Source organism: Lingula anatina, chromosome 7 (genome assembly GCF_051362555.1).
Source record: "Lingula anatina isolate TDL-2025a chromosome 7, LinAna3.0, whole genome shotgun sequence".
Classification (NCBI taxonomy): domain Eukaryota; kingdom Metazoa; phylum Brachiopoda; class Lingulata; order Lingulida; family Lingulidae; genus Lingula; species Lingula anatina.
Genome location: NC_141773.1, coordinates 19,186,442 through 19,210,511, shown reverse-complemented (window position 1 = coordinate 19,210,511; position 24,070 = coordinate 19,186,442). Strand labels below are relative to the sequence as shown.

Below are 24,070 nucleotides of genomic sequence, written 5' to 3'. Positions count from 1 at the left end.
TTAGAGAGAACACGGTTTGTCTGAGAGATGACGTCCTAAACAACCATTTTGTCATTAAGCATGCAGAGGAACATGGTCTTTATTCATGCTCCGTCTGCTCTGTGTAATCTAGGTATACGCTGTGTGGCATTGTAATCTTGACAATAGGATATTTGCATGTCATTACATCATGCCACCATTTATATAACTGTTTGACACCGACATGCAAGCACAGACATTCAAATTTTATGTGTGTGTGCATTTAAATGTAATGAGTCTGCCAGATAACGTGAATTATGGAACTAAATCAGTTCAGTGTTTTCATTAAGCTGTATAGTGGAAATGGAATTGGGAAGTTGTGGAAGAACTAAAATAAGAATGTGGCATCCATAGTCTGTACTATAAAAGGAGTTTGTTATTTTTTGAATATTGCTAAACTTACAGACATAGCTGTTTGATGATTAAGAGCTTGTCCAAGTAAAATTTTAAATGCAGATTTTTTTACCAGCTCAAATTTGACAAAAAAATCTGTCTGGAATTCAGTTTTTACCTCTGATATACCATTCACAGTGATGTGTTTTTCCAAAGACTAGTCTAAGACTATATTTAGTTTGATGTACCAATTCTTCTCCTGGGAATATCCTGTAGGGAAGAAAAGATGATCAAGATGAGTTACTCAGTTTGTGCACAGTTGACAGTCAAGTTCATTTCTGTATCCTTAGTCTGTCCTATTGACTGAAAAAGACTTTTCCTCCATCATATATAACTTGTGGCAGAACAGCAGTAGCACTTGACAAAAGCACATTTTGGAATATCTCACTATGTCATACTTGTCCTTTTGTTATTTTACACATTGTGTAGCATTTACCAAATATGTTTGTATATGCACAGTTCCAGATATGCCATAGCATTTTTTCCCAGTGGGGTAATATTTTTATTTTGACTACTTGAAAAATGCAGAAGACCCACATCTCTTCAGTCTGTGGGTACAGATGTTACACTTCTAAGAAAATCAGCCTATTTCTAATGAATATTGCATGATCCATAATTTTTGTCTTTTCTTCTTATAGGTTAAAGGAAAATCAGCTTCACCACAGGCTTCATTTGAGCAACAGTCAGTGCCCAGAATTAACAGCGGTTATTCCTGTGCTCCCAAAAAAGCATTTCTGGGACGCCAGCAGAGTATAGGATCAGTGCAATCCAAAAGCCCAGGAATTGGAACGGCATCTCCATCAACAGATCCTAAAGTGATTGTACAGGAGTATTCTGACACTGATGATCCAGGGTTCACATCAATTTCTGAATCTGACTCCAACTCAAAAATGGCCAGTAGTGCTCAGCTGGAGACAGCAGCATCAGTTAAAGAATTGAAAGTGTTACCGGACAGCAAGAACAAATTATTAACAGAGCAAATAACTTCCAAGGAAGCTGTTGCTGCTAGCTCAGCCTATCAGTCAGAAAATAATGGGAAAACACTCCCACAAGCTAATAAAGATCCAAAGTCTGATGATATCAGCAATTATGCTGAGAAAAAATTCAAAATTCGCCATTTGATTGACTGCTTTCTGGATTCACAGAATATTAGACAGCAGCTGCAGCAGGCGAAAGAAGAGTATTTAGAACAAGGTGGTGCATCAGCTTACTATTTGCTGAAAGATGATGATAATTCTGAGTCCAATTCTGATGATATTTGTGAGGATGATGAAAATTCACAAGCAGGTAGTGTGTCACTCCCACTGAAAGACACACCTGATGCCTCACAAAACGTGAATGTCTCTTCTGATCAGATGTGTCACAGTGATAGCATCACCAATTCTTCCCCAAGAACACTGGGTGTTGCAGATGGAGGATCTGCCAATTATTCTCCAAAGGGTCAGGATGCAGTAGATGTTGGACCTGCTCTTCCAGCTGTGCCCTTGAAAGAAACTGTCTCAACAATTCAGTCCAAAATTGATGAATTAGTAGAAAATGCAATACATTCATCTTACAGAGAAGAGCAAGATGATTATGAACATAATCAAACTTCAGTAGCTGGTAATGGTTCAGTAATTAGTAAAATGGACTTCTTGACAAAACCAGACAATGCCAGTTCAAGTGAATCTGTGAACAAACAACCACAGAAAGAAATAAACTTAGAAAATAACAGAACTTTGATTAGTTCTCCCAATGCACAAGGAAACATTATAGCTCGTGCTATTGCAACTGAAAAATCAAACAGCAGCACCACAGAATATCACGATACTCCAATGCCTAACAGCAATCCTTTGCTTGCTTTGGCTGATATTGCAAACAGGCAAAGCAGGGCTGGGACTTCCCCTAGTGCTTCTCAGCCTCTTGAGGCAGAAAACCAGTCAAAAAGAGACACTAACACCAACCACTTAAACTACAAACCTCCAGACTACATGGCTCATCAGCCAGCACCAATGCCCCCACCTGCAATGCACCCAGAGCAGCGGGTCCGGGCACCAATATATCGCCCACCAGTGGAAATGAGGGTACAAGACTACCGTGGTAATGTGAGTCCAAAGCAAAGTCACCAGCAACTACACCAAAGTGAGCAGCCTCAGTCACAACAGCTGCCTCCCCCTGTCCAGCCCCCAGGGATGATCATGGGTGGTCCCAGGGTCCCCTACCACCCACATGCAGGGTACCCACAAATGCCCATGGGCATGATGATGCCAGTTGGGCAGAGACAAAGGATCATGCAGCCAAGAGTGGCCATGCCTCCACCAGCTTCCAGGATGTCTGCTGGTAAGGCAGAATTTTGTAAAATGAAAATAATTATTATCAGATGAATCAAATTTTTTAAATAGGAAAGTGCAATTCATTAAAATTTCATTCAAAATTTTCATTCAGTTGGTAGTTTTTTATTTACTTTTCTTGTTTGATGTTAAGAAAGTATAATGTGATATGTTAAAGTAACCTTTGAAGCACATAGCAAAGCATAGAATTTTCTTAATACATTAATAGCACTACTACCAGTATCTCACACAAGGTAAACAAAGCCCACTTGCTAAATGATAAATCAAATGAATCACTCAATCAGCAAAATAAGTTTACAAATTGCACCTTCTTCAAAGTTTGAATAGTTTACTTAACCTATTGGTTATATCTAATGACATTTTGAATATTTTAATGAATTATGGTTATTGTTTTGATATAGGTATACATCCATCTTCACAGTCAGGGAGGATGCCTAGTGGGGGTCAAACCATGAGGATGCCAACTGGTGCGGGCCAACCCATGAAGACACCCCCAGGTGGGGGGCAAGCTATGAGGATGCCCCTTGGTGGACAGCCAATCAGACTACCACCTGGTGGTGGTGGGTCATATCCAATGAGGATGCCACCTCCTCCACCACTGATTCCACTAGGCAACTCGCAAACAGCAAAAGCAAGCCTGGGAAGTGGCTCTATAAGTGATAGATTTCCATCTCCAGAGCCAGTGCGAAAGAGTCCAGATTCTCTCTCTCCGCATTCCTTTGGATCTTTTAGAATGTCCCCAAGAATACAAAATCCACTTTTGACCAGAATGCAAGCAACTGGACAGAATTATCAAACAATGAAATTGAGGACTGTCCCAATGGAAACCTCACAAAATGAACCACTTAATCTTAAGTCTTCCCTTGGTGAGGGTCCATTGGATCTTTCTGTCAAGAAGCGCAAGGCACCAGATGAAAATGACAGCCCTTCCAAAGGATCTGAAGTGCCTCTGGATTTATCCAGTAAGAAAGCAAGAACAGAGGGTGACCCTACCTCACCAGTGATTATTCCCAAATCTGAGCCTAGGTCCCCATCCCCCTGCCACACCCCCTCTTCACTAAGGGGGTTGCCTTCAATGAGAACCCCACCTGGACACTCCCCTAGCCCAGGGGCCAGTTGGCCCATGGTGCCTGGAATGTCCCAAGGACCTCGTATGGTGAGTCCAGGGATAATGTCAAGACCAAGCTCACACAATACACCATCTCCTGGGCATGCACCCATAGGAATCAGGGCACCATCTCCTATGGGGACTCCAGGTGTGAATCCCAGGTTACCACACCAGCCACCCCCAGCTCTCCTTTATCAACCATCAGGTGCAACAGCAAGGCAAAATCCTACACCCCCTGCCCAAGGAAGGGAGAACCCCTCACCTCAATCAGCTGCTTCAGGAAATAATGGCAATAATCCACGGATGTGTGTCCCAGCACAGATGTTAATTGGTAACCATTCACCAAAGGACATTTTGTACATGCTGTGCCGCATGTGTGGAAGCACCTATGGAAGTGTGTATGGCTTTAGGCGCCATTTTCGCAATCAGCATGGATTTGAGCCATCCCCAGACCATGTGTTCATACAGAGTATCTCACAGACTAAAGAATATATACATCGCCAGGCTGCAGGAGAGGGTTTATTGTCTCTATCCCAGGCTGGGCCCCCACAAAATCAGATGCCTGTTCCCATGACACCACCACCACTGCCACCTGGGGAACAGATTCCGCAGCCTGTGCAAGCAGCACAAATTCCACCACGACTGCCAGAATTACAGAGATTGCATAGTTCTACTTCTCCGGGCAGTGGGTCTGATAGTGACAAAAGTGCCCCCCCTGGTGATAATGTTGTATTGAATTGTCAGGATTGTGGGGAAGATTTCCCTCCTCAAGAGTGGCAGCATTTTAAACGGCACATTCGTTCACACTTTGGTGAGCGCAAGCACAAATGTACATACTGTGACTACTCTACAGATTACATGCACCACTTGCAGGATCATATCAACAAACATACCAACAATCGTCCCCATGTATGTAAAATATGTAATATAGCTTATGCAAATGCAGGAACTCTCAGTCGGCATGTACGTACGGCACATGCAGGAGAAGATGGAAGCAGGCTCCACTACTGCCATCTGTGTGGGAAAAGCTACAGATTCTTTAAGGACTATAAAGAACACATAGAGCATCATAAACAAGGCCTTATTCCTCTTCAACTGAAGTCATCTCTTCCTGGATCTTCCTCAGTTTCTACCCCATCTCCTGAATCAGGGGAAGGGGTTCCCCAACATCCACATCATGGGGGTCCCTCGAGTCCCGATTCAGACATGGCCTCCCTAAATGCATCTGATATCCAGGAAAAGTTCAAGAATGATGTGTTGGTTATTCTCTCAGAAGATGAAAAGTCCGATTCTCAGTCTGTTGATAATCATGTGAACAATAATGAAACTGATGATGTCTCACAATCTTCAGAAAGTTCACCAAAACATGTGAAGACTGGTGATGTAATTCGAAAAATGGTAGAGATGGAGGTGACCAAGTCAGTAGACAATGGCCAGGTTGAGAACTCTGGTTTGCCCTCTGTCAAACATGAAACAAACACTGACTCTGTGTCAACTGCTTCTCGGGTCAACTTTGCTAGGGATGCTGACACCAAAATTTCAAGGAAACTGAGAGCCACAGAATTAATTGGCCAGATCATAACGAGAGAATTGAGAAAAGCTGAGCCTGAATCAAGTTCTACTTCTGTGCTGACTTCCTGTGATGGTCAGTTGAAAAATGAAAAAGTTATTCAGTCTGTTGGAGAAAGTACTTTCTGCAGGCAAGAGGCTACAGAAGCCAGTGACCTTGTTCACAACAGCAGCTGCCTAGAAAGCACCTCCCTCAAAGTAGACCCTTCCCCTGAGGACAAAGTCCAGATTCAAGAGGCTGATAACTCTAATGGCAATGAGGTTAATACGGGTGGGTTTTCAAAATAGATTGTGGTGTCCCGTTGAACTTATGATGATTTTTAAGATGATACCATCCTTTGATATGTTGGATGTCAAATAAGCAGGAAATATGTGGGTAATTCTTGTACTAATTAACTAAGTGTACAAATTTATTTAAAGCAGAAAAGAGCAGAGAAAATAATGGATTTTTATTAGATTGTCCTAACTTCCTATTTTTTTTTCTTTTTTTTTTACAGATAAGAATCGGAAACATTCAAACCTAGACAAGTTGTCCAAAATGATAGACACTCTGGAGGATAAGGATAATAGTCCAGAGAGAAAGAACAATGATTCTAGTGTTGAATCCCCAGTTAAAAAAGACACAAGATCACAAAGCAAAGACAAGAATAAATCTGATCATTTTTTAGCGAGCAGCCCAGAGTTCAACCAGAAGACCAGTGCATCCTGTTCTGATATAGAGGGGATTGGAAGTGCTGTGGATGTTAACCAACATGTGGTGGGCTCTGGGCGGGCCGAGAATTTAGGTTCTGTACTGAGCAGGCCTGGTGATCAAGAACTAGGAGATTATAGAGACAGTAGAGAGTTTGAAGTAAGAAAAAATGAATGTATTGCTGGGCTTGATAAAACGCAAGGATTAGGAAGTTGTAGTGTAAATGTAGATTTAGAGGCAAGAGACTCAGTGTTTGTGGACACACTGTCTGAAAAAGCAGCTCAATGTGTATCACAAAAAACTACAGGTTTTCTTACAAAAGATGTTAATCCTAAAACACCAGACTATGTTGAAATTAAAACCAGTGAATCTCGTGCAAATGCTTATCATGAGCATGCAAGTCTAAATAAACCAGTGTGTCAAGAAGGCTCCAGAGATACTGAAATCCTTTCAGAAACCAAAAACCTCAGTAAGAGCATGCCAAAAGGCCATTCAATAGAGAAACAATGTGATATGCCTAACAAAGATTTCATTGAGAGTACACTGTCATTAGAGATAGATCCTATAGAACCTCCAAGTTCTCAACAAAATGTTCAGAATGAATACCATACTGGCAGTAAGAAGAGAATTGAAAGTGATAGTAAACTACAGGAAGAGTCATATTTTGAGATGTCTTGGGATATCTTTCCTGCAAGTGATGATAAACAACAACAAAAAGCTCAGGAAAGTGATAATTTAGAAAACTATATCTCTTCAGATTCATGTAATACCTCTTCACTTCTTGCAGATAATTCTGTGGAATCAAATTTGTTGACACCTGAAGTCCATGATGAGCATCAACAAGTTCCCAGTTTAGCTGTATCTGAAGTTCCTCAAAATAACCCACCCACACTACAGGAGAATGTAGCTTCTCAAAAGTTCAATGAACAGCACCAAGACGTAAATGACAGTGATATTAGCACACACATCAAAAAAACAGAGCAAAAGTCAAATACAGTAAACAGAAGTTGTTTAATGAAAAACATCAATGACAATCAACTGAATAGCTTTCCTACAGAAAATGATTCGCCTTTTATGTTTAACATTGAAAGTTCCAGCCAAGACTCACATTTGCAAGGTCCAAGCTCAGGGGAAGTTGAAAAATGCAAAGCGATGGACACCAAAAGTTCAAGGAGACTCAGAGCTGCAGAATTAATTGGCCAGATTATAACGAGAGAATTTAGAAAAACAGAGACTGAATCAAATTCGACTGATGTGCCAACTCCCTGTGATGGTCAGTTGAAAAGAGAGAAAGTCACTGTGGTAGATGGCTCTGAAAAAAGCGTAAACCTGTCTGACATTCAGAGGCAAGGTAGTCCAGTTACAAATGACAGTGACTTCCTTATCATCAAAGATGTTTCAGAGAAAATGCCTGCAAAACCAAATGGTAAAGAGTATTGTACTGAAAGTGATTATGCATTAGAAACCGCAAAAGGCATTACAAACTTGACTGGCTTAAAAGGATATTCAGAAAGTGTTAAAACTGAAAAAATTCATGACAAAGGTGAAAATATGCCTGACAGTGATATTATCTTAACTGAAAGCCATATCAGCTGTGAAAATTATGAAAATGCAAACATTTCAGAGACCCCTGCCAATAGACCAGTAAGTCAAAACCCCAACAAAGAGAAGTTCACAAAGAATACCGAAGCTGAGGCAGCCCTAACTGAAGTTGAGCAGGTACCCACAGAAGTAGAGTCAAATGAAGATGTTGCCATGGACACTGAAGATAGAGTCCATGCAGGAGAAAGTCATGTTGTATATACTGACAGAAAATGTGTTCAAGAGATTGGAGAATGTGCATCCGACTCTTGTGGATTAACTGATGCCATATCAAAGTTTTCTAGTTTGAACAGGCCAGCACTACAGGCATATTCGAAATTACCCAGTGACAAGGAAACACAGATACATGAAGAAGAAAAAGTAGATGAAAAAATGGCGGATAAAACTGTCAAGACAGAAACAGGTGGTCCAAGATCTGCAAGTGATGTCAAGACCTTTTTGGAAAGTGAAACTGAATGTGATAATAGCACCAACAATGATAACCTTACATTAGACAGCAAAGGCTCTACAGCAGATGTGTATTGTGATGAAAATGAAGTAGATCCTGACATTTATATCCCCAAAACAGCAAATAATGATGATGTGGAAATTTGTGATAAGGCGTCAATTTCAGCCATTGGTTCTGCAATGAATTCCCCACCCACTGCCGGCCAAACATCAACAGCAGCTAATATCACAGCCCATGAGGTAAAAGAGGCAATGCTTGACAAAAACCCAAAAAGCCCTGTAAATGAGCCATCAATTATGGATGTTAATGATGCTGGTTTGAAAGAAGTACCATCCATAGCAGTTTCTTCTCTGGCAGTGGCAAATGCCACACAAGTACAGGAAGCAGAAACAACACCAGACAGTTGTATTGTAAAGGGGTCAGAGGAAGGGGCCTTTGATGGCATGCCAGTTGCAAATGTCACAGAACATGTCAAGAATACAGTTATTGACAGTAAACTGCAAATTGAAAAAGATTTGGAGCACAACTACTCACTTGAGCCGACAGCATGTTCTACTGAAATTCATGGACATTTGGGTGTCAGCAGAAATGTAGAACAAAAGGTTACAAATGAACAGAAAAGTATTTTATCTGAAGAGTCTCATGAATTGCAAGAATACCATGATACAAAGTACATGATGTCAAATGGCTGTACTAATCCCTCAGAAATGGTATATGAAGACGAAAAATGTGACCAACAGCTTATATTTTCAGAATCACAGTGTACAGTTGCCAAAAAGTCCAAACCATTGGAAAATGCATCTTTACAAGGAGGAAAAAGATATCCAGAAGAAAATTCAGAAACTGCAAACCACAGCAATGCTACAAAAGATTTTGAATGCAAGGATCTAGGTCAAGAATCAGTCTATCATGCTTTCGAATCAGAAACACAGGATATGTCAACAACCATTGGACAACCAAGGAGCTCTGTTGGAATTCAAAGTGGCTATGAAAATGCTAGTGCTATCTATTGTACTGAAATTAATGAACCAGAATCAAAAACAAAGCTCACTGAAGATGCAGATAGACCTTTGGACACAGAAACATCAGCAAAGCTATCAACCACAGTAGATGTTAGTGATATAGGCTCTGTTCATAGTAACTTGACACCTACTAGTTATGATGAAACACATAAATTTGAAGAGTCTACAGAATTGAATATGGGGGAAGAATCTGAGCATTTTATTGCTTTGGGATCATCTGCAGCCTCTTCAGGTGGTGTAGAACCATCAGACTTTGTTAACAATTATTTGAAGTTTCAAGAATGCTTAGATACAGGAATCCAGAATTGTGAAACACATGCAGTTAAGCAGTTATCCCAAGATACAGCTGTACAAAGTGTGGAATCAAGTTCTCATAGTGATGTTCTACAGACTTGTTCAGATTTAACAAGCACTTGTCAAGGTGATAACATCACTGAACAGAAACGGGAATTTCAACCATGTCTTAGTCTGAAAGCCAAAGTGGATTTCATAGAAAGAAACGTTTTCTTAGAAGATGATAATGTTGCCAATTCCAAAACAAGCCAACAGCATGTGAGAAGTAACAGAGAGATCCTTGGCTCTGAAAATGACATAAAGAATGAAGTGAAGCTAAACGTTAAATCTCCAAACTCTGCTCAGTACACGGAAAGCATTCCTAAACTCATTTGTGATATTGCTTCATTTAATGATGATTCTTGTCCACCAACAAGTTTGAGTATGAATGCTACTGAGGAGAAGGCAAACTATGATTCCAAGAGTAAAGCTGATTCAAAGCTAAGTTGCACAACACCACAGCTGACGTGTCAGTATTCTGAAAGTCAGAAGTTAGTTGTGAAGCAGGATCACTACGGTGTTGATATGGTCAACAATGAGTTTGGAGAGGATCCAGATGTAGAGCGTGAGCTTAAAGAAGCTATGCTGTTATGTTCAGGGGGGTTAAGTGAGAAAGATGGCCCAAAAGAATTTGTCACAGAATACAACTTTCCTGAGTCAGTAGACAATGAATTAACTTCCAGCATAGGGCCCAAGAGAAAAACAGCCGACAGTGAACAACAACAACATCACAGGTTAAGTACCACGACGAAAAGCACTAGCATTCAAAGAGAAACTGTTTCTTCAACAACCGAACTGTTGCAGGAAGGGAAGACATGGCAGCTTCGCCGACGTGCTGCTGTTCCGCCGACGTACGTTTTTGGAGACGATCCAGAACAGGAATTTCAACACAAACCAAACGAAAAAAATCGAAGGTCGATGCCTTCTTCAAGAATTGGCAACCCTCAGCGTCACACGGGACTGATCAAACGATCAGCGGATTATGACACTTGCAACGATATGTCAAATGTTCTCAGAGACAGGACATCATCAAAGTATGCCAGATATAGCAATGACAGTAAAGTGAAACATCCCACCTCTCCTCTTGAAAACTATGGGGTAGAGAAAAGAGTGATATCCGCTAGGGATGCGGCGAACGATAAACAACAGCAGGAAGGATGGCAGCGCGTTGTCGAAGGACCAGATCCAGTCCAGAGAGTCACACAAGAAATTGAACTTATTACGAAATGTTTAGTGCCAGATGGTGCCAGGCAATCAGTAGGTCAGGCAGAAATGCATAAACAGAAGAAACATGATGTGACAAATAATTTTCAGCATCAAAACCTAGTGCAAAAACCGGAGAAAAAACGAGGTGAAACAGTGGATACAAGCCAACCACCCGATCGTAAAAGGAAAAATCTCCTGAAAATGAAATCCATGGATTCTGATACCGTCCCAGATTCTACAAAAGATTTACTTAGTTCATATGGACCAGTAAACTCAAAATTGCCAGCACGCCCAACGACAATAGGTGGCGACGCAAGCTTGCGTCGTGATTCTGCGAAAGTCAAGATACTCTCAGTCCGTGACATCGATCCAGAAACACTGGCAGAGCTCTACAGAATGACTAGCTGTCAGGTTTTGTTGAAGGATATTCGACTGCAAGATGGTTTTAAGGAATTGTAAAGTAGTACGGAAAAGTACTTTGTCGTACTTTGAAATGGCTTTGGTTACTTACTGCATTTGCCCTGAATGAGTGATTTTTGACACATGAAGATGATTCGAAAGTATTCGTTTGTCAAAAGAATCTAGCTAAATGTCAAAGAATTGGCCTCGAGATTGCCATCACATGGGTACTGGTATATTTAAAATAACGGCATATTTTGCGATTTTTCAGGTATTCACGGTTGGTAATTGTACCAGTTATTAGGATTTTAATCTATGTGTAATATGACACAATTCAGAGATGTCCCAGTAAGGATCTAAATGAGGTTTGCCTACAATTTACTTGGCTGTGTTATCAAGCAAAACAGAAACGCGCCTTGATATGTAGTTTAAGAGTTTGTATGAACTAAAAAACCTATACTAAGGTGGGAATTTTACAAACATTTTAGCCTTTGTACATAGCGAATGTTCTGCCCGCCAAAAACATATTTATGCCAGAACCAGTAGTGATCTGTGGTCAATATTAAAGTAGAGGACAGTGCTGTGCATTATTTAAGTGCAGTTTGTGATCACTACGGTAACATGAATTACGGCTTCGATGTTTGATTGAGTTAGAAAAAATATTTCCATGATTTATAGTGCGTTGTATAGCGTGTCAGTTTTGCACATTGGAAACTTTTAAGCAATATGCCGTTGTGATTTTTGATATGGTATTGCAGGGTGTACCGCTGTGTAGGATTTGAGTCATTGCTGAGGGTGACGCGTTTTTTGTAAACGGCTAACTTGTTTGTACAAATCAAATGGTGTAGACTTTTTGGCGGGGGTGGAAAAAACGAAGTTACATGCCATTTGCACTTAGTCATCGCCGTAGTCTTAAAAACCCTTGATGATATGCTCGTGTATACTTTCATTAGTTGAATAGTCGGTGTGGTGTGTATATAATATTAATACGTAAATATTGGGCCTAATACAGTCACTGAGAGAGTGAATCATAGTTGTTGGTTATGAGGGGATATTGACGTTTATGCTCTGTGAAAATCACGCACATTCCATGGAAAAATACATTCCGAACTATGCAGAAAAATATTGAGCATGCTTATGTTTATATAAAATAATATCCTGTGACAAGGCACACGTATATATTTCTTTTTGTATGAAAATTATTAACGCTTCCGTGTACTGGATAACACGAGTGTAAATATGTGTTTTGATAGAATTCGTAATTCTTATTAGGTGTTATTTGCGTAGGTATTACGTAGATAATCATTTTATTACAGCGCGTTCACTGAATCACGTGAACTAAACCGGTGATATATGACGTCCGTATGACGAAGCTTGATTATTATTTGTTCACCTCTGACAGGATATATATATTGTGAGTTTTGTTATCTTGCAAAGACCGAAACATATAGGGGTAGCCTCTTTAACAATGGCAGAATGAGTACAACATGTATTTTCTTGTACTTTATTTATGATAAAATGCCAGAATAATTAAAAAAATCCTTGTTAATTGCTGTAATTGAGTTTTGAGCTTGATAGATAATTGGACGATGAATACTAACAAAACGTCGGAAATGGTACATTTATAGACAAAAAAATTCGTGGAAAAAAACAGGCTAGTCGGGCGGTGAAAGTCATTGTATTTCTCAAAGCAATTTTCACTTGAAGAAAGGGTAAATTTGGGCAAAAATGTTCAAAAAGTCTCAAAATTAGAAAAAGTTATTCCTAATAACCTAAACCAATACAAGTAGTACAATTTTAACTTGCCACAAATCCTAACGTAGCCGATCATATTGTGTTTAAGAAAAATATTTGACAAAGTGATCATAAAACAACAAAACGTCGATTTTAGTGAAAATTAATCAGCTATGCTGATTTTCGAAGTTTGGCACTAATGGAACAATCGTCGTCGTAATTCGCCAAAAAAGGAAGAAAAAATAACTACTGCAAGACATGTTCGTCATGGTGATGTGCAAAAGGAACCAACCACGTAGGCCTACGTTTTAACAATTCAAAACCACTCTGGGAAATTTTTAGTAAAATGCAAAAATATGTATTGGCACTTGCAGGGCGGATAAATGCAAATGGGAATATTTTTCGTAAATATAATCCGATCATGATGATTTTCAAAAGGAATCTGCACTGTCACCAAACAAAGCCACTCGAAGTAAATTTAAAGTAAAACGGACAGCGACGACACGGACAGACACATACGATCGTAATATTTATAGGCTACAGGCACGTGTCTCTATTTACAAATGTTGGTAGGACATTTGAAAACTTGTTTATCTTATTTTCACGCAAATTCTTTGATCATGATGTACTTTAGATTTATATCACGAAGCTTAGGTGGTTTTTCTATTTTTGCAATAAAATTCAAAGAACAAAATCGACAGGTTGAAGACCCAGGTACGACAAAATGGAAATATCGCGGGAGCTTCAATCTAAGATTAACAGACCTTAATCATGAGGCGGCTGGCTAGTCTTCAGACTGGATGAGTAGGCTATCCAGCAGCATCCAGGCTGTCGATCAGTGTAGAGAATTTCAACAAATTTAATGCATCGCTGTAAAATAGGGGCTAAGCTTTTAGAGCGACTACCGTTTTTTACTGTATTGCTATCATTTCAACGCTGTTTATTCATTTTATCTATCTATCTATCTATCTATTTTTTTTAGTTTAATGTTTACGTTAGTTATTGACGTCGTTTTTCTCTGCATTATAATATAATAAAAATTAAATCTTTGATAACTGCTACAAAACTTTCAAGAGCGTCCACGGGGATTCCCTTTAGGCTTACCTCAAATGCCATTTATTACTATTATTTATTTGTTTATTTATCTATTTAAACCTTTTAATGATTAAATTGTTAGCCTATAACGATCTTAACTAGAAAAGCACTCAGAGAGCGCAGACCTCCGCCAAGGCAGTCTCCATCCAATGCCGTTTCACCCCTAAATTTTCGATATTTTTGATTATTGATTGATTATTGATCCGGATGACCACCAAAAACTAATCATATGTTCCTTGGCCCACTTCTGACAGTTCCTGAAAATTTCATCAAAATTGGTCCATAACTTTTTGAGTTATGTTGATGACAGAAAGACAGACAGACAAACAGGGGTGAAAACATAACCTCCTTGGAGGAGGTAAAAATATACCATATATAAATGGACTCTTGTCCCCTTTGACACCCAGTCGAGTCGGCGATCTACGTAGGCCTACATTTCAGTCGGCGGCTAAGCAATAAGCGTATTACTATAAAGAAAGGACTGTGACCTATATAATATAGGCTGAGGCTGCATCAACACACAGAGGCTGCGATAATATACAGGTAGGCCTACATGTACAGGTAGATAGATAGGGCCTACACGTGTTTTCACAGAGTATGTTGCGCCACATTAGAATTTAATGGTGTTCGGAATAGTTTTCAGCATCCTTTCCCTGTCTGCATTTTCTCCCGATGATATTTTTGACCCTTAATTTATGGTCAGTTCATCGAATATATTGCGTGATGAAGATAGAAGGTACATTCTGCACCGACAGGGCAATAGTAAAATTGCGACGACAAATCACTTGACCTTCACTTCCTGTCGATAGCTGCATACTAGTAGGCACCAGCGAGAGAGTGACGGTGGGGTGAGCCTTAATATAATGTCTCAAGTCTTCAACATTCTGTATGAGTTAATTCCAGCGAAAATAGTGCAAGTCAGCACTGTTATGTGTGAGCACACCTGTTTACTTTTCTGCACAGCCGACAATGATGCATAGAAAGCATGTGGACCTGATAGGATTAGCGGTAAAAATCATTTCAAAAAGTCATATGTGCCATAAATTATTAGGTTGAACAATGCTCAGTCTTAATGAAAATAGCTAACCTCTTTGTTTTTATATCTCAGTCTAGTGATATAGGTTATTTTCAGTATTAAAATCTTTAAATATGTACTGATGAATGATTGAACCCTTGTTTTATTTTTGTTTTCATTTATTATTATATTGTTTCTGTGAATTAAACAAGTCCACAACAAATTCTCCTTTTTGGGGAAATAAGATTATCTTATCTTACATATGTATCTGCTAACTTATGGAAGAAAACAGGTGCACACCTTAAAAGAATTGTCATCTTCAGCATCCACCACCAAATATGAGGACCATATACCAAATCATTTACCATTTATTGGTCGGACTAGCTAGGTTTTGTTATGGACCCTGTGAAAAGCAATACACCCTGTTTCTAGTAATGGAAGTACTGAGTATTCTCTGTACTTTGTATATGTATCTATGCTATGTATTTCAATCTTTAGAAGAGAAGGGAGTAGTCATAATAATTTCTTGTAGTATATAACCATTATATATATGAAACCATATTTTTGTAGCAGACTTCATGTGAAGAGTGAAGAGAAGGCACTGCCTACTGGGACTTTGGCAAGATGCAGGTGCCCCACAGTCACATACCCTATGGGAAGGAGGGCTCTGGCTTCTACACTGACAACACCATTGGATGTTTTAATGTTATAGATGCAGCCACTCCTATGGTTCTCAATGCTCTGGGTAAGGCCGCATTCAGAACAGTGGACTAACTAGTCCATGGGTCAAATATGGCAACCTACTAAAAAGCTTACCATCTAATCCGCTAATAGACACTGAATATATACCCCGTGGGGAAGTATTCAAGTGGGTCAGCCATATTTGACCTGCGGACTAGTAAGTCTGCTGTTCTGAATGCGGCCTAAGGTATATTATTATGATACAGTTACTCCTATTGCCTTCAATGCTCAGGGTAAGATATACATTTTATAACATATATAGAGCTATAGTATTCCTAATGTTTATTAAACTGGGCAAGGTTTACAATAATTCTACAGGCGCAGCATCATTACTCTAATGTATAATCAAAAATCATATATGCTGTCACTGCACTGGTCCACCTCTGTCCTGGAAGGTGCACTATGTATATATGTACTTGACTCTGAAGGTTATGGATAATTTTGATTTGTAGATTTTCATTCCTGAATATTGCTGTTATAGGAAATGTACCTGTGAAAGATTTAGAATCTCCATTCATTATTGCCGACTTTGGGACTGCAGATGGGGGAACATCTATGTTTCTTCTCAAGAAGATGATCGGTAAGCAGAGGCTAGCAGTGAGTGTCACAAAACAACCAAAATATTGTGGACACCATTACTTACTTACGCCATGTTGGACTATGATGTGGGCAGTGCTCCAAAAACCCCTGGGGATTGGGGGCTCTTCCCCCCAAAACATTTCGAAACTACTATGCTATGCTATGCCATGCCATGCCATGCCACACACACTACGCTACGGGATGTCTTAACAATAAAATTTCCAATAAGTGAATCTATTTTTACCTATTAAATCTCTAATTTATAAATTAACATAGTGTCTATTCATAAGTTATTTATGATGATCTTGATTCTCTTGCATGCCAAGCTTAATTAGCAATGAAACTGTAAATGTCCTTAAGCAAGTCATATGAAGAAGTGAGGGCATGGGAATTGTTAAAAGAACACGTGATTAATATACATTCATGCCCCTTGGTCAATTCAGTGTATTGCTGAGAGATGATACATTTTATTAATACATGTATATACTGTGTTTGCTTTCAGAGCTCCTGAGAAAAAAACACGGCAAAGACTTACCTGTGCAAGTGGTGTATGAGGACCAGCCAGTGAATGACTTCAAGTCACTGTTTTTTAGGGTGCACGGTGAGTGAGAGAGGAGGCTATGAAATAATCATCCTTGATACTTGTATCAACGTTTTGAGCATGGATGAACAGAGTTTTCAAATGACAGACAGACAGACATGAAGAAAACTTTGGATATACTGAAGTAGAAACGTGCAGGTGCTCCCAAGTCTGTGCTGATCCAAATGTATTTCAGTTCATTTAGTCTATGGTAACATATGTGATTTATTATTATGTATTGTATTTTCACATAAATCTTGCAGGTCCTCTGGCATTTCAAGCTGTCTTGACCTGTTTCCCCATGTCTGCAGACAGACAGGTACAGCAAAAAGAAAAACATAAACAATTCTAAAACAATAATGGAACAATTGAGACTGACAAATTGTTGGATTTTTATTATTATTATTATGATACCTTTGATAATTTAGAGATGTATGATATTTTTTTAACAAACCCAGGTTTGCTGAGTTATGGACCACCATCCTACGTGCAGGAGTTTGACAATGTGTATGTGTTGGCCAGTGGTACCAGTTTCTACTCTCAGTGTTTGCCTCCTGGTAGCCTGCACTTTGGAATGTCCTTCACTGCAATGCACTGGCTGACCACCAGGTATGATGGTATTAAACCAGGTATTTTATAAAATTTTATTGAAAATATTGTCTGTGGTTATTCCACCTCTGAGCTTCATTTACAATAATTACTAGTATTTTAAAAAAGTATTGAAGATTCACTGCTTGTACACCATTAACTGTGATAGATCATATCAACTCGGTTTTCTTAAAATGATTTTATTGCCATTTGAAATTATAAAAGCTTTACATTCTTTTGATAGGTATATAAAGAGTATATGTTAAGTAAAGAGGGGATCTTAATTTAAGATACAGAATATGCTTTTTCATAGGCTTACTGGACATACCTAAAGCTCACTTAATCACTATCTTTAGCACAGTCCAGCTGATAAACAACCTTAAAGAGAAAACTACATTTGAATACATAATTAAAGACACACATATAAAATGCTTGCAGACCTGGTAAAGTCACTGGAGCATTACACCACACTGATATCACAGACCCTACGGAGAAAGCTCTGTTCCAAGCCCAGGCAGCCAAAGACTGGGAAACCATCCTTCTGGCTAGAGCTAAGGAGTTGAAATCAGGTAGGCAAAGGTAAAATTTATGTTTGGAATGCTCCTTAACAAACCCAGAATGCCTTAGTCTTGGGAAACCATCTCCTGGATAGAGATACATTTCATGGCAGGTATTCTGTACAGTTCTGAATGATCACAGACAAGGCAATAAACACATTTTCACCTCTCTTATGACCGAAGACACTGCAAGCCAAATTAAATCTTCAAATCTGTTTGAAATAAATCTTTAAATCTATTTGAAATTAGTTGGATCATTAATACATTATTATCACTTTTATTTGTATATCACGTGTAGTATCAAAATGTTTATGTGAAAGGATTTTTTGTAGTTAATTGATTACGTTTATGCATTGAAATGTGTATAACTAAACAGTGACACCTCTATATTTATAATATTATTGTTATAAATACTTCATTTGTCATTTGCTGTTCAGGTGGTAGGATGGTTGTTGTGTGTTTCTGTGTGGACAAAGAAGGCCAGTACTTGGGAAACACAAAGTATATCAAGGAGCACATGTTCCATAACTTTAACAAGTACTGGAAGGAGATGGTCACCGAGGGAGAGATCACACAGGTAGGGGAACATAACTTTAACAAGTACTGGAAGGAGATGGTCACTGAGGGAGAAATCACACAGGTAGGGGAACATAACTTTACCAAATACTGGAAACAGATGGTCACAGAGGGAGAGATCACATAGGTAGGGGAACATAACTTTACCAAATACTGGAAACAGATGGTCACTGAGGGAGAGATCACACAGGTAGGGGAACATAACTTTAACAAATACTGGAAACAGATGGTCACTGAGGGAGAGATCACACAGGTAGGGGAACATAACTTTAACAAATACTGGAAGGAGATGGTCAGCGAGGGAGAGATCTCACAGGTAAATGGCCAGGGGAGAGAGAGAGCAGAAATTCATGCATAAAAACAAAAGAAAAATTAGGTTGTATGATATGGCATCTTTTCAGTTATCATTGATGTTTTAACTTTTTTGTTTTTGGTTATTTATTGCATTTCATTGACATTTACAGTAGTTGCATATGCAGAGTAGTATTGGCAAATTGAAGATGATTGAATCAGCTTGGAGAATTGTGAGAAAATAAGTTGTAAAATTATTGTGGTATTTGTAAGACAATTGTTATCTGTACAAAAGCTTGCAATCTGTTGTCTTCCAGGAGGAATTTGACAATACAAATTTCAATAACTACTATCGAACCATTGAAGAATACAGTGCTCCTTTCAATGATCATGATTCCACTGTGTCTAAAGCTGGTATGAAGCTGGTTACCATAGAGACAAAGGTTGTTCGTTGTCCATACAATGAAAGATGGGTCAGAGAAGGGAAAAAAGGTATTCTTTTAATTTTATTTATAATTTTTTTTATATAACATGTATACGTGCATTGAAGCAAAATTTTAGTTATGTCTGATCAGAGTATATAAAAAGGAGAGATGGCTTATTTACTGTATTATACTGAGGTAAAGTTGAATGATAATTGAAACAGTACGGTCGAACAGTACAGCAATTTGTAAATCATGGGCCCATTCTCTCTTTCAGATGACCCAGAGGCAGCAGCCAAACATGCCAAGTGGTATATCCCCACCTTACGCACCTGGAGCAACTCCACCTTTCTCTCAGGTCTGGATAGCTCTCGCTCAGAGGAGGAAAAGGCCGCCATTGTGGATAAGTTCTTTATGAAGTACGAGAGGGCTGTGGCATCAGTCCCAGAGGATCATGGAATGGACTATGTTCACGCTTATATAGACATTGAAAGAAATTAAGATTTGCACTATTTTTGCTCGATTTTATCAGGAAGGCTTTTAAAAATAGTCGAAATGACAGTGGCTTGTCTCCAAGTCAGCTGTATCAAAAAGGGTTGTATGTTATGCCAAGAAAAAGTTATTTGGGCCCTCAGTCATGTCATGTGGGGACTATAATATTTTTATGTCTATCAATTCCATGGTCAGGGTATACTTAGCACAGGTGGATCCAGGATTTTGCTAAGTTTGGGGGGGGGGGGGTGTGTGTGTGCAAATAACAAAGATTCAATAAAAATTGAAGTACCAAGCAATATAAGGGCTTGGGTCTTGATGTAAGTATCTTAACGTTTTATAGGCTGACAATATGGTTGCAGGTCTGCAGATGTTGCCTGATGCCTGTACGTTTGTTAGATTTAATATGTTCCCTAAAATGAATCCAAAATGTTCTCTTTATTTCCTAAAAGTGTGATGGATTTTTATCACAGAACATCTTAGTCAACGCACAGGGCTGTCATCAGATAGGATGAACATTCCTACAATGCACACAACATTGCTCCATGTATTACAGTAGTGCAAGGATAAAAAATATTTGGGTGTATATATTATTACTGTTATATTACATTCATGACATCATTCTTTCATGTAAATCCCATCGGGTGTCTGATACTTGTTAATACTTATTATGAGAATTTCACAAAGACATTCTATGGAAGTTACCTGTATTTCCTTTTCACCAAGATTTGTGAAAGGAGCAATCTGTAGCAATATGTTTGTCTTCTTGAGCTCTATTTACAGGTGCAATTTCTTTTTTTATGATCATTTTTTTTATCTGGGGCAATCTCACTACCTCATGTATCACATATTTTTTTCCAACATTATCAGATGCCTTTTTAATTAGTGTAATCTGTTTTTTTATCTCTCTCTCTCTCTCTCCTTTTTCTAATAGTTTTAAAAAATTGCTTCCTGCATTTCATCAAATTTCACACAATTTTCCTTTGTACATTTCTCATCAACATCTCATCCAAGGCATCTATCTGCAGATTCTTCACTTTCTCACTGCTTTTCAGTTCTGAACTGTTCAAGTTTCCCTCACATTCAAAAATTTCAGAATCAACCATCTACCCTCTACTGCCAAACAACTAAATCTGTTTTTCAACTAGTGTAAAGGCAAACAGACATTTTGTGTATTCTTGACAGACTTCTTACTTCCAGGCTTTATTTTGTAGGATTTAAAGACATGTCCTCTTGAATAAAGGCCTTTTATCTCATTTTTTCACAGCAGTGAATTTTCTCTCTGTCTTTCTTGTTATTGATTTCGAAACTTTTTCATGTTAAGGTGATGAGACATGATGTGAGCAAAGTTAATAACGTCAATGAGCCTGATGATTCTAGCAAATAGAGCCATTTCTCTTCACTGTCTATGAAAATGAAATCCCCATATTCCCCATTGGGGAAAAAAGGTGGATGGGCATAGATAATTCGAAAAAAGATGTAATGGGAGAAACTAAATAATTGAAAGATGCCTAGGAGCTGAGATAAAGTATGAAATAAAGAGAAGTTAAATAGGGCAACTGAATGCACATGTGCTTTTCTTCAAGACTAATCCCACCCACTGAAGTTCTGATATAACCTTTCTTTCCCTGCCCTTTTTGTATTTTCAGGCGCTGCCTTGATTCTTTTGGGGACTTAAGATTTTTTGGCACTGTTTTTTTTTTCATGTTGGTTCTTCTATCAGCATTCTCAGAGTACTTTTTTGGTGTCTAATTATGTAAGGGCAGAGCGAACTTTGCTAATGTTATAAAATTTTGACCTCTGCTGATATTCACTCCTATGTTTTCTAACACTCAAGAGGTCATTGAGAATTTTAAGAAATCATCAGTAGCATTGATTCCTTGGTCCTGTAAACCGCATATTCTAATATTCTGCCTCTAGGCAGTGCTGCATGCTACCAACAAGAGTAATGAGTGTTTTCTTGGATATTATCCCAATCTTCCTGGAGGCCTTGCCAGAGGTTGTCCAGATTAGTAGGTGGGCAGTTTCTTCTCTGCATTGCACGCTCCCGAATTCATCCCATAGACAATTCAAAAGAGTTTATGTCTGGGCTTAAAGGTGGCTGCTCCATTTTTTTTAAACAAAACCCCTCACCAGAAGAGAATTATGGGCATGTGCGTTGTGTTGTTGTAGTCTGTAGTTGTCCTGTAAGTTACCTCTTACGAAGGGAATGAAACTCTGGAGAATTTCATGGTAAGTTGCCCCATTCAGGTTCTGTTCCAGAAGTACCAACCTACTACACGTAGAACATGTAATGTTACCAAAAAATGCACTGATCTACCACCACCTTTGAACTGTTAAGATTTTATAACATGGTAGAAAAACGAAAAAAAAATTAATTTTGACATTTTCCTGCACACACTATTCCAAGAGACGTTCCCCAACACGCCTACGACTCTCAGCAGACCATCCCTAGGCTACAGCAGAAACTTTGATTCATTCATCAAAGAGAACATGATTCCAGTGATGGATGGTCAAGTTTCGATGACTCCTTGCCCACTGCAACCTTGCCCCGACATGTCAAGGTCTCAGTTTAGGTTTCTTAATCATACCTGTAAGTGTACCCAAGCTGCAGTAGTCTGGGATTGACGATTTCCCGATAAACCCTCACCAAATGGCGTGCATGCAGCTGCAAAAAAAGTGGTTCTGGTCGATCATTTTCTGTTTCCTCTCACAATATTGACCAGTGTTCGATCCATAGTTACTCGTGGACGACCAGAAGATCTGTTCAGCTTCAAGATTTCATTGCAAGGCATTCTTTTGTAGGGCCATACTGACTGCTTTCCTACGCACACCAAGGAGTCTGACATTTTCTTTTTGTAAAATCCATGCAGCTTCAAATGCAATTGTCTGGTTAGGCACCCCAACGCTTTTTGCACTCGGCATTGTCCAAACTTCATGTAAAATTACTCTGTCGTTGCCTGGGCTATGAAGAATGGGATGCAAGGCCATAACCCAGGCTTAATATGGAGGCAAAATGACAAGCGATCGGGTACCCATATTTGATTCCCTACCCTCGCATGCATTCACAATCTCTAGAACAGTTGTCAAAGTATCCCTACGTACACCTGAGGGTTAGTCAACCATTTGTTTTACATTAATGGAGGAGGTCATTAGGTAAAAATGAAGAAAAAACAAAAAATGATGTGAAATGTAGGAGGGACAACTTTTTTGACCAGGTATGTGTGAACAAATTATATGGACATGTAGGTGATTTCTGTATTTTGATTCTTAATATCCCTTACGATTGATCTTTTTGGCCTCTTTGGAACTCCACAAAATGAAATGGGTACAGAATTTGTTTGCACATTTTGTTCCAACTTTTTTCTTTATATGTTGAGTGAATGGTATTATTCAATATGGAAATTCGTAAAATGCTATTTAACTTAAGTATGTAGTTCTGGTGGGGATATTTCATCAAACAGCGCTGCGTTCTAATAAATGCGGCCTTCATCGGCCTTATTTTGAACAACCATTTTTGTGTTTGTTCTTACTACATATGTTTGTGCGAGATAGAGCGATCAGGTGACAAATAAGAACGCGAAGAAATGAAAATTATTTTAACAAATTTTGATAATTTAAAACCGAAGATGATATGTACACTCGATGTGTAAGGTCGTCGGATAATCCTACATGCATTGTGAATATGTCTGACATTCTAATGTGACCACGAAAATTGTTTTTAAGTTAAAAATTCTATATTATTAAAAATCCCATCTGCGCCTGGAGCAACTCCACCTTCCTCTCAGGTCTGGATAGCTCTCGCTCAGAGGAGGAAAAGGCCGCCATTGTGGATAAGCTCTTTATGAAGTACGAAAAAGCTGTGGCATCAGCCCCACAGGATCATGGGTTGGATTATGTTCACGCTTATATAGATATAGAAAAGATGTAAACTTTCAACTATTGTTCTGCAGAAAGAGATTTGCCTCTGTATAACCATGGTAATGTTGTATGCAATTCAGTAATCGTTTCTAAATATTGTTAAAAGACCTCGTAACATGCGACAATATGCAGCAATAAATGAAAATGTACTACTAGTAGGCAAGGTGACATCTTTATCACAGATTAATGAGGACGCATTGTGATACAACTTACGTAACAGTAAACATGTGCGCCACAATGAAGTTGGGGCTGTGTTGAGCAAATATTTCTTTGGATTACTGGTATGGTGTTTTGTGTGTTTTTGAAAACATGGTTAGCCATTACAACTATGTTGTTAAATTGGAATTAAAAATTGTTTGT

At 38.8% G+C, this 24,070-nt stretch overlaps 2 protein-coding genes across 15 annotated transcripts in view; both read left to right on the top strand.

Moving 5' to 3' along the window:
- Window positions 1-12,668, top strand: part of LOC106151449 (uncharacterized) — a 49,196-nt gene extending 36,528 nt beyond the window's left edge. For 7 of the 8 annotated variants that reach the window (XM_087017474.1, XM_087017473.1, XM_087017476.1 and 4 more), the window contains 3 exons: window positions 1,050-2,730; window positions 3,143-5,689; window positions 5,916-12,668. In XM_087017474.1, the coding sequence (XP_086873600.1) occupies window positions 1,050-2,730; window positions 3,143-5,689; window positions 5,916-11,179 (9,492 nt within the window). In that variant the 3' untranslated portion in view covers window positions 11,180-12,668. The remainder of the gene's footprint in view (window positions 1-1,049; window positions 2,731-3,142; window positions 5,690-5,915) is intronic. The other variant, XM_087017477.1, reaches the window with a different exon arrangement.
- A 1,476-nt stretch (window positions 12,669-14,144) lies between these two features.
- On the top strand, window positions 14,145-23,303 carry LOC106151492 (uncharacterized). Of its 7 annotated transcripts, none has more exons than XM_087018383.1 (9): window positions 14,145-14,491; window positions 15,537-15,708; window positions 16,186-16,284; window positions 16,786-16,884; window positions 17,322-17,472; window positions 17,890-18,020; window positions 18,446-18,648; window positions 19,193-19,367; window positions 19,575-23,303. In XM_087018383.1, the coding sequence occupies exons 2-9, from the start codon at window positions 15,588-15,590 to the stop codon at window positions 19,796-19,798; spliced, it is 1,203 nt and encodes a 400-aa protein (XP_086874509.1). In that variant the 5' UTR covers window positions 14,145-14,491; window positions 15,537-15,587; the 3' UTR covers window positions 19,799-23,303. The 7 variants fall into 7 exon arrangements, with proteins under 7 accessions (XP_086874509.1, XP_086874505.1, XP_086874508.1 ...); XM_087018379.1 differs by having other exon boundaries at window positions 14,146-14,491; window positions 15,534-15,708; XM_087018382.1 differs by lacking the exon at window positions 14,145-14,491 and adding an exon at window positions 14,504-14,796.
- Window positions 23,304-24,070: the final 767 nt, after the last annotated feature.